Raw genomic sequence first — 11,294 nt, 5'->3', positions numbered from 1 at the left:
AGGACTTGAGCGCAGAATAATATGTCCTGAAAAAGCCAAGAGGGGCTTGCTGCTGAGGGGACCGCCCTTGCGTGTAAGTACGCTACCTACACCTTTGTTTTAAAGAGTTAGGTGTGATTTATTCCCCCTGGGGAATACATAACTACATAATGACGGGACCTATCCAGGCATGTCCCTTTTTACATGGAACACACGCCAGCGTTCCACTGACGGGTATGCCGTGTCATGTGACACGCGACAACCTGACCCACGTCATCAGACGGCGCCACTTTGTCGCGATGGGACAGCTATTCATCTATATTTTTAGGCTTGAAAAATGCACTTGCATGTGCCGAAACGCGTCGCCGCTGTGATTTTTACTATTTGATGGATTATTAAACCGTTTATGCTAAAATAGCACAGTGGTTGCTCTATCCTGTTTCCAATTGAGTGCAGAAGAAATTTAGCTTTTTCTTGGGGTCTTTCCTTATATCTATATCTGCTCACTGTGGACCAGTGAGAGTATCCTCCTTGGCAGCTCTCTGGATTACCTGGATATGGACAAGAGTGGGAGAGCACCACTATAAATACAAGGCAAACCTGGACTCTGGGGTGCTGGTAGGTAATCCTTCAATAGGAACCATGCCTAACATCGAGTAAGCCTTTACCGTTTATACCTAATACATGTATATAACATATTAACATTGGGTTGATACAAGACAAAAAAAGGAGGGCATTATAAATTTTAAGGGATTGATGAAAATATGATTGTCTAATACTGTGAAGTATTACTGATGAACCTTCCTTTATGTTCTTTTTGTATTGAGATGTATAAAACGCCTAATAAACGTTCTTTAAAAAAAAAAAAATTATATATACACTACCGTTCAAAAGTTTGGGGTCACCCAAACAATTTTGTGTTTTCCATGAAAAGTCACACTTATTCACCACCATGCGTTGTGAAATGAATAGAAAATAGAGTCAAGACATTGACAAGGTTAGAAATAATGATTTGTATTTGAAATAACATTGTTTTTACATCAAACTTTGCTTTCGTCAAAGAATCCTCCTTTTGCAGCAATTACAGCATTGCACACCTTTGACATTCTAGCTGTTAATTTGGTGAGGTAAGCTTGAGAAATTGCACCCCACGCTTCTAGAAGCATCTCCCACAAGTTGGATTGGTTGGATGGGCACTTCTGGCATACCATACGGTCAAGCTGCTCCCACAACAGCTCAATGGGGTTGAGATCTGGTGACTGCGCTGGCCACTCCATTACCGATAGAATACCAGCTGCCTGCTTCTGCTGTAAATAGTTCTTGCACAATTTGGAGGTGTGTTTAGGGTCATTGTCCTGTTGTTGGATGAAATTGGTTCCAATCAAGCGCTGTCCACTGGGTATGACATGGCGTTGCAAAATGGAGTGATAGCCTTCCTTATTCAGAATCCCTTTTACCCTGTACAAATCTCCCACCTTACCAGCACCAAAGCAACCCCAGACCATCACATTACCTCCACCATGCTTAACAGATGGCGTCAGGCATTCTTCCAGCATCTTTTCATTTGTTCTGCGTCTCACAAACGTTCTTCTTTGTGATCCAAACACCTCAAACTTGGATTCATCCGTCCACAACACTTTTTTCCAGTCTTCCTCTGTCCAATGTCTGTGTTCTTTTGCCCATCTTAATCTTTTTCTTTTATTGGCCAGTCTCAGATATGGCTTTTTCTTTGCCACTCTGCCCTGAAGCCCAAAATCCCGCAGCCGCCTCTTCACTGTAGATGTTGACATTGGTGTTTTGCGGGTACTATTTAATGAAGATGCCAATTGGGTACCTGTGAGGCGTCTGTTTCTCAAACTAGAGACTCTAATGTGCTTATCTTCTTGCTTAGTTGTGCAACGCGGCCTCCCACTTCTTTTTCTACTCTGGTTAGAGCCTGTTTGTGCTGTCCTCTGAATGGAGTAGTACACACCGTTGTAGGAAATCTTCAATTTCTTAGCAATTTCTCGCATGGAATAGCCTTCATTTCTAGGAACAAGAATAGACTGTCGAGTTTCAGATGAAAGTTCTCTTTTTCTGGCCATTTTGAGTGTTTAATTGACCCCACAAATGTGATGCTCCAGAAACTCAATCTGCTCACAGGAAGGTCAGTTTTGTAGCTTCTGTAACGAGCTAGACTGTTTTCAGATGTGTGAACATGATTGCACAAGGGTTTTCTAATCATCAATTAGCCTTCTGAGCCAATGAGCAAACACATTGTACCATTAGAACACTGGAGTGATAGTTGCTGGAAATGGGCCTCTATACACCTTTGTAGATATTGCACAAAAAAACAGACATTTGCAGCTAGAATAGTCATTTACCACATTAGCAATGTATAGAGTGCATTTGTTTAAAGTTAGGACTAGTTTAAAGTTATCTTCATTGAAAAGTACAGTGCTTTTCCTTCAAAAATAAGGACATTTCAATGTGACCCCAAACTTTTGAACGGTAGTGTGTATATATATATATATATATATATATATATATATATATATACACAGCAGATATTATTAAACTCATATAGTACAGCTATGACTGTACTAGATAGAAATGACAAGTCTGGCAATTTGCTCTATTGGTTCTATTTAATAAAATAAATCTTGTTATTTGTATAGCACCAACTTATTGTGTAGAGCTTTCAGGTAACTTATTTATTACCCCCCACCAAGCTGGGTACTCATTTTACCAACCTCAGAAGTATGTAAGGCTGCGTCAACCTTGAACCAGCTACCGGAACCACAAGGGATTGAACCCACAACCTTCAGGTTGTGAGCGAGAGCTTAGGACTGCATTTCTGCTGCCTTAACACTCTGCGCTACACCTGAGAAATAAATGCATCACAGGTCTTCAAACTAGAGAATCTGAAGTGTTTATCCTCTGGTTTATTGTGCACAGGGCCTCCTACTTCTCTCTCTATCATGGTCAGAGCGAAGGTAGTTTGTGCCGTACTTTGATGAGAATAGTAGAAAACCTTTTAAAAAGATCTTCATTTTTTTGCATTTTCTTTTAACAGATTTAATTTTGAATAACAATAGAAAGACAAATTTATTCTATATATAGCATATTGTATATAATTTGAACCACCTGCAAATATGGTATAAGTCCCTTTCATGCCAACAAAACAGCTTTCAGAGATGACCTCTGAAGGTATCCTATGATAATTGCTGCCTAGGCATTAGCAGAAGATCCTGACCTGGGGCCTCCATGGCACATCCCACAGATGCTTCATTGGATTAAGATCTGGGGAGTTTGGGGGCCAAGTTATCACCTTAAACTTTTTGTCAGGTTCCTCAAACCATTCCTGAACAATATGGCGGTGTCTTTGGGTGTATTACCCTGCTAAGAGAGACCATTGCCTTTAGGAAGTACTGATGTCTTGAATGGTGGTACTTGATCTGTACAATATTTAGATAGGTGGTTACGTGTCAAAGTAACATCTACATAAATGCCAGGACCCAATGTTCCCCAGCAGAACATTGCCCAGAACATCACTCTGCCTCTGCCAGCTGGCTTCTTACCATACTGCATCCTGGTCCCATGTCTTGAACAAGCATTCAGCTGGCTACATGAAATAAAAATAATCGTGATTCATCAAAAAGGTACCTTCTTCCCTGGTCGAATTCTGAAGCTCACAGGCGCATTGTACGCACTTTAGACTGTAGACAGCATCAGTCAAACTGATCTGTGACTCCAGCAATTGAAGTTGACCACCAAAAGTGGTCCAAGGAAGGACAAAAACTGACTGTTCACTTGCTGCTCAATATCTCCCCAACCCTTTACAGGTGCCATTGTAACAGGATAATCAATGTTATTCACTGCACTTGTCAGTGGTTTTACCGTTATGGCTGATCGATAGACAGACAGACAGACAGATAGATAGATATGTAATAGATAGGAGACAGATAATGAGATAGATAGATAGATAGATAGATGAGATTGATTAGAAAGATAGATAATGAGATAGATAGATATGAGATTGATTAGATAGATATGAGATTGATTAGATAGATAGATAATGAGATAGATATGAGATTAATAAGGTAGATATGACAGGTAGATATGAGATTGATTAGATAGACAGATAATGAGAGAGATAGATATGAGATTAATAAGGTAGATATGAGGTAGATAGATATGAGATTAATAAGATAGATAGATATGAGATTGATTAGATAGATATGAGATTGATTAGATAGATAGATAGATATGAGATTGATTAGATAGATAGATATGAGATTGATTAGATAGATAGATATGAGATTGATTAGATAGATAGCTAGAAGATTGATAAGATAGATAGCTAGAAGATTGATAAGATAGATAGATAGAAGATTGATAAGATAGATAGATAGAAGATTGATAAGATAGATAGAAGATTGATTAGATAGATAGATTAGATAGATAGATAGATAGATAGATATGAGATTGATTGGATAGATAGATATGAGATTGATTAGATAGATAGATATGAGATTGATAAGATAGATAGATATGAGATTGATATGAGATTAATATGAGATTAATAAAATAGATAGGTAGATAGATAGATGGATAGGATAGATATGAGATTGATTAAATAGATATGAGATTGATTAGATAGATAGATAATGAGATAGATATGAGATTAATAAAGTAGATATGAGATAGATAGCTATGAGATTAATAAACTAGATATGAGATAGATAGACAGATAGATATGAGATTGATTAGATAGATAGATAATGAGATAGATCTATATGAGATAGATTAGCTAGTTAGGCTAGATAGATTAGATAGATGTAAGATTGATAGATAGATAGATAAACTAGAAGAAATACATGATGTAATATACTTTATTATCTGGATCAGAAAACAAAACATGTAACTTTACTTCAAATTCAAAACTATTTGCAACAAGTTGCACAATATACACTGCAAACAGGACTGCATACAATGACCTCATTCTGAAATCAACAAGCTCAGACATGTAAGAATGTGCAGAATATAGAGTTTTCATGCGCAAAGTAAAAATGATGATTCTTCAACACCCTGCACCTTTTATTAAGGGTGATTTCTGCAAGTGTAATACAGCTAGTACACAGAAAACTTCCTTGTAAGGAATAATATGCTGGCATGATGTGATACAGCTGTTTTTCCATCTCTCTCATGAAACATACTGGGGTCATTACAGATACCGGTGATGAAATTGGTGTTACCTGAAACAAGTATGTACCTCATTCAGACAATAGCTTTAATTTGCCAAGTTGCAATAAAAGCAAGTTGGATTTACGGAAAATAGTTCACATATTATTGGTTTAACAGCATTGGTTTAACAAATTCACCCCATGCTGCCCTTTAAGAAATATTCTAGCTGTTAACATTTGTGACATATGTATGAGATAGAGGACACATTTCAGGGTTGTAAAGTACTACTGATTGTTAGGACGAGAGATCCTAGGCCCCGGTGGGGAGCAACAAGCACTTGGGTATATCATTCTAGCAATCAGAGGGGGTCCTAGTATTCATGATCCACTGAACATCTACTGTGGATTGATGATAAATGTATACTGTGTGTGTAATGCATCTGGTAAAACACGGGCAAGTAATTCAGTTACTAAAAGGAAGATAAGAACATGAAAATCATACGAGTCATCTACAAAAGATTTTATGATGACGCTTCTATTCAGTAAGGTTGGGTAATCATGTGCCCTTATTTACTTGTCCTTTATCTTCGCTCCTTCTTCTGCTTCATCAGTTTCTTACTTTCCTCTCGCCTCCTCTTATTGACTGGGTTCCGGGGATCATAGATCTCAAAGGTGTCCTCATCTTGCACATTGGCATCTTTTACCTTCTGGCTTTTCTCATCAAACTGAAGTACGTGGGACAACCTGAGGTAGAATAGTAACGGAATAGAGAAAGAAGCATTACAATGTAGACATAATAAAAAGGACTAGAGGTCTTCTTCTAGAAGACCAACTATCAATTGACTTGACCAAGTTAATTCTAAGAAAAGAATCAGACCCCCAATAATCCTCTATTTAAATGATTTACATCAGGATTAGGCTGGTAGTAAAGACTAACACCACATTTTACATTGTTGCAACAATGATATGTGTTATTTTAAGGGGGGCGCTCTAGAGAAAATAATTTTTCATAGATTATGCAGCTGATCCCCCAGTACATATACTGTAAGTCTGTTAGTATTACCTTGGTTTGTTATTCCCTTTCTATCTGAACATTCCTGGAGTCCTCTTCGTTAGGTGAGCCATGTGATCTCATTATACCCACCATGAAATTCCATGGATTTGTACTCTCTTAAAGAGACATTACAGGTCTGGGCAAACCAATACGGCCTATCCGATTCTCTGACTACCTGAGGTACACTGTGAATTAGTATGCATTGGTAGTCTAAGACACCACCTGCTGCTCTCACTGACCAGTGCTGCTCACATGGACAGCACTGGACAATCAAAGCAGGTGTAGTGTCTTAGACTAATGATGCATACTAATACAAAGATAGTCTGAGAAGCTGGTGCGGTTATCTTTGTTTGTCTATGCCCAAAGGGTCACTACTTCAGACACGAGAGTTTTATTTTCTTATGATGAAACTGCACAGACTGTACCACACAGGCTCTTCTCATGGGGAAGATAAAAACTGCTATCGTAGTTGCTGCTGGTGATTATTGGCTACTGTTATAATGAATGAGAAGGCAGTTCAGCCTCCCTGATTGTATACTTATGTTCTTTAGCTTATTTAGGGGACTACAGAAAGTAATGATAATTACAATGTCCTCCCAGCAGGCAGAGATGGTACAGGCTCTAGCTAGTCATGTAATGCTGAGCTGATGCATCATGGGATTGCTGGCACAGCAGAGAAGAAGAGAAAGCAGGGAGAAATGTCAGCATCAAGATGGTACCCGATTGTGACACAGAAGTCTGCACTGCATGAAAGTGACTGCAATATACATAATAGAAGTCCAGAGAGTGACAGGCACTCAGGTGTGGGGAGTAAGGATGGAAAAATGCGATGGATTAGCCTTTTAACCGTAACATTCTGTTCACTCAGCTTTACATATAAAATTAATATACAGTAATATTTGAGCAACCTAAAGGGGTTTTCCCACTAATGATATTAAGCACTTATCCACAGGGTAGGTGATAAATGTCTTATTACTGGATGTCTGATTGCTGGGACCCTAGTGATCATAAGAACAGTGCACCCCCAATTTGCTTTGTGAAAGGAGCAGTGGTGGGCATGTGTGACAAGCACTTCCATTCACTTTTATAGGACTGAGGGAGATCAATATGCACAGTTACTACCCTTAGCTCATATAAGTGAATGGAGTGGTGGACGAGTTGTATTTTTCAATAGTACCACGTAAATATGGTTTTCCATTACATTATAGTGGGGCAAAAAAAAAAAAAAAAAATCAAAAAAATTCCCCACAATTATGCCATTTTTGGGGGAATTTGATTTTACGGCCTTCATGCTGCAGTAAAAATGAAATTATCTTTATTCTGTGTGTTAGTACAACTACGGTGATACCAAATTTATATAGTTTTTCTTTAAAATGTAGCACTGTTAAAAAAACAAAACAAAACAAAAAACTATATATAACTTTCCTTAAAAAAAAATTTTTGCTCTGTCACCATCTTTTGGCCCAATAATATTATTTTTTTGTCAACAGGGTTGTGGAGGGCTTGTTTTTTACAGGATCACCTACATTTTTTATTGATGCCATTTTGGGGTACATAATACTTTTTGATTGTTTTGTATTTAATTTTATTATTGAAGAAGGGGAGAGCAAAAAAAACCCCACAATTCTGGCATTGCGTATACTTTTTCTGATGGTATTCACAGTGCAGTTTCAAGAATGTGGTAGTTTCATAATCTGGGCTTTTACGGATGCAGCGATTCCACTTTTTATTAAATTTTTTAACATATGATAACTTGGAAAAGGTATTTTTAATCTTGTTTTTCAAATTATTTCTAATAATTAAAAATATATGTAATTTTACTTATTTTTACATTTTTCTTTAGTCCCCATAATATTATTGCATTATACCATATGCTGACCAGTGTTATCTCCAATCGCAGCTGTTGCGGGCGGATGTCGGCTTTAGTTCAAGAAAAGGGTTAAAAATGCACCAGAAATGCACCTTGAAAAATGTTTTCTGTTTTACAACTGAGAATAATTAGCATTGATTAAAAACGCAAAACACATGTTTTTATATGTGTTTTTCAAAGTGCGTATTTAGCGAGGCTTTTAAACGCAAACAAAAGTCTATCCAATATAACACACAACAACGTGCATTTTCATGCCGATGCGAGGCGTTTTTCTGGCAAAAACACCTCTCATCACTTCTGTGAACTAGCAATCCTCCGATATGGCATTCAGGCGCATAAAGAGGATCGGCAAGTGTTTCCTATTTTGTTCAATGGGAAACCTCACATTGTAGTGAGCTGTGTTTTACTGTCCCATTGAAAACAATGTCTGACGCGTTCCGAGTGACATGAAAAGATAAGACATGCAGTGATTTTTTTCCCCCCGCACTGCTAATGTATGTTCATATTTGCCCGTGATTTGCGAATCTTGCAACACACAAATCTCGCGCGAGATTCTCGGCTGTGTGAAACTGTCCGAATAGCAGATTTAGGGCTTATTCCAACATGCGTATATTGGTCAGGTTTTCACGCCTGGCCGATATACTGTGGCCCTTTCTGCAGGGGCAGGAGGCGGGCCAGGAGCAGTGCACTGAGCTCCCGCCCCCTCTCCGCCCCTTGCCACTATTTGCAATGGGAGGGGGTGGGACAGGGGTGGAACTCAGCCCCCCCATCCTGCCCCCTCCCATTGCAAAGTGGCGAGGGGCGGAGAGGGGGCGGGAGCTCAGTGCACTGCTCCTGTCCCGCCTCCTCCCCCTGCAGAGAGAGACAGCGTATATCGGCCGGACATGAAAACCTGGACGATATACGCACGTCGGAATAAGCCCTTAGGAAGCATAAGTAATTGTGAATCAATTTCACCTGCTTTTGTACAAATGAAACTGACAACAGATACACTGGAGAGGGAGAAGCAAGGCAACCGTCAAAAAGGAATAGTTTTGCAAGTGGCGGCAACAGCCAGCTCCTCCGATTCTTCTCTAGTTTCGCATTGTGCTGGTGTCCTTGATATTACTAGCGTTTACAATTTGTATCACCCCAAGGATGCAGAGTCGTGCCCGAGATTCTTGGGTGCTATTAGCATCACTCAAAACACAGAAACCGCGTCCGTGATCTGTGCAGTGTGCAGGAGACATTACATTAGCATATTCTTTTCTCATGCAAGACTCACACAAAAGTAGAACATCCTGCAACTTTTTTGTCGGGCAGCATTGCTGCGAGACACAAACTTCCCATGTAAACATACCCATTGTAAATAATGGGTTGCATTTTGTTACGAGTTTTGTGCACCTCGTAACGCACAAAACTCGCATGATTTTCTTGCCCTTCTGAATGCACCCGGATAGAAAATAGCTTAAAAACAATGCTATGTATCATAATGGTATAGTGTACAAATAACACACATGGATATGCTGTAAAACTATCGATAATATGACTAAGGACATGTGAGCTGCCAGAAACGCGTTTGCATCACTGTTTTTCCGGATGTTCCTTGGATTTTCATACGCTTCACACAGTTTTCCATGCTTTTTCTCTACCCTCTGAGCAGGATCAATTTGTGTTTTTTTTCCAAAAGTGATAGATGACCTGATGCACTATACTGACTAGTCATCTGCTCCAATAACATTAACATTTTATAGGGACATTTGAGTAATCTTTATCTATGTAAAAATGAACTTCTTGTCACATCCAGTCAGGATGCGCTGGATCTAAAAACCTGAAAGACTCATGAGATATAAATAAACAGACCCCAAGTGTACACAAAACAGCGGTAAACAATAAAGAAAACCAACACAATGAAAACGCTGTCCATGAAGACCCTTTACCCAGGAAAAGGACCTGCCTATATGCAGATAACCCGCCCTAACAGGAGCGAACCTGACCACATACCTAGGCCACTAGCAGAACCTACGTGGGAGAGGAGAAAACCACAGAGAACCAGATATTAACAACAGTAACCTTAACTTAGTGAAGAAGCAAGAAAACAGTAGAGCCACCACAAACCTCTAACTTCCAATAGTCAGAAGAAGAACGAAAATAAATAGCAATGAGCTAAGCACAAGGCCATGTTAAATAGTCCTCCCAAATTACCCACAGGTTAAACCAAGCAGATGAAGAAGATGAAAAAACAAATACAAGACATGCACCAGATTACTAGAAAGGAATCTGCAACGGAGGATGGGTCATTAAAGGGGTATTCCTATCTTAGCTAGCTGTCGCCTATCCACAGGGTAGGAAAAAAATTGATGATCAATGGGAGTCAGACCACTGGAACACCTACTGTTTAAAAGTTATCACCCCCAATGTCTCCGATTTTTTTTTTTACAGCAGTGACCACACATGTATTCCACTGCTCCATCAATTTGGATAAGCTATATGGTGCAACTTGCTGAGCACGTTAGACATTTCACCTACTTATACCACCTCCGAGTTGGCGTACATCTGTACTAAACATTTTATTTTTTTTAAAGCTGCATGTCTTAAAGGGGTTTTAGGGAGTAAAAGAAAAAAAATCTATGCCTGCGGAATGGTGTAAAACTTCAATGGAATCTCTGGAGATTGCTGAGTGCTTGAACTCTGATCACTCTTGCTGATCCCATTGAAGTTTATGGAGCTGTCGAAAAATTCAGCAGGCATCAATAGTGATATCTCGCGATCAGTCAGGGTTCCCAATGGTCAGACTCACTAATCAGCAAGCCATCCCCTATCCTAAAATGCTCAATCTCTTTAAATTGAACAGCCTTGTTAAGTTCCCATTACATGGTGAAAGGAGAAATCAATAGTTGATCACTTCTTTGTAGGAGAATGGATAACAAACAACAAGACCTGTAATTGAGATCCTTAGTCACAATCTTGTAATTCTTTATAAAAAGTGGAGATTTGAGGGGCGCAACTAAGTATCTATTTATCCATCTATGGTTAAAGCCCTCACAGACTAACTGACTCGCCACTAATTCTCTAACTTCCCGGTGTCATACAAACATGAAATTTGGCACAACCATCCTTTAGGTCCTAAATAGGAAAAGTAAAGGGGTCACAACTTGATTATTCAATGCTAAGTGCAAAAGTATTGGCACCCATATGTAATGTACCTAATCTAATTCTCTAATTTCCTGATGTTGTACAAGCGTGA

The 11,294-nt window shown here is 39.0% G+C and overlaps 1 protein-coding gene across 1 annotated transcript in view; it reads right to left on the bottom strand.

Annotated features, from left to right (window-relative positions):
• Positions 1-5,237: 5,237 nt before the first annotated feature.
• The window catches only part of CWC27 (CWC27 spliceosome associated cyclophilin), a 181,149-nt gene continuing 175,092 nt past the window's right edge, over positions 5,238-11,294 (bottom strand). The window contains exon 14 of the mRNA XM_066602791.1: positions 5,238-5,888. Within this exon, the coding sequence (XP_066458888.1) occupies positions 5,726-5,888 (163 nt within the window). The 3' untranslated portion in view covers positions 5,238-5,725. The remainder of the gene's footprint in view (positions 5,889-11,294) is intronic.

The sequence above is a fragment of the Eleutherodactylus coqui genome, chromosome 5 (genome assembly GCF_035609145.1).
Source record: "Eleutherodactylus coqui strain aEleCoq1 chromosome 5, aEleCoq1.hap1, whole genome shotgun sequence".
NCBI classification, from domain to species: Eukaryota; Metazoa; Chordata; class Amphibia; order Anura; family Eleutherodactylidae; genus Eleutherodactylus; species Eleutherodactylus coqui.
The sequence above is the reverse complement of the archived record's forward strand: the minus strand, read 5'-3'. Positions and strand labels throughout refer to the sequence as shown.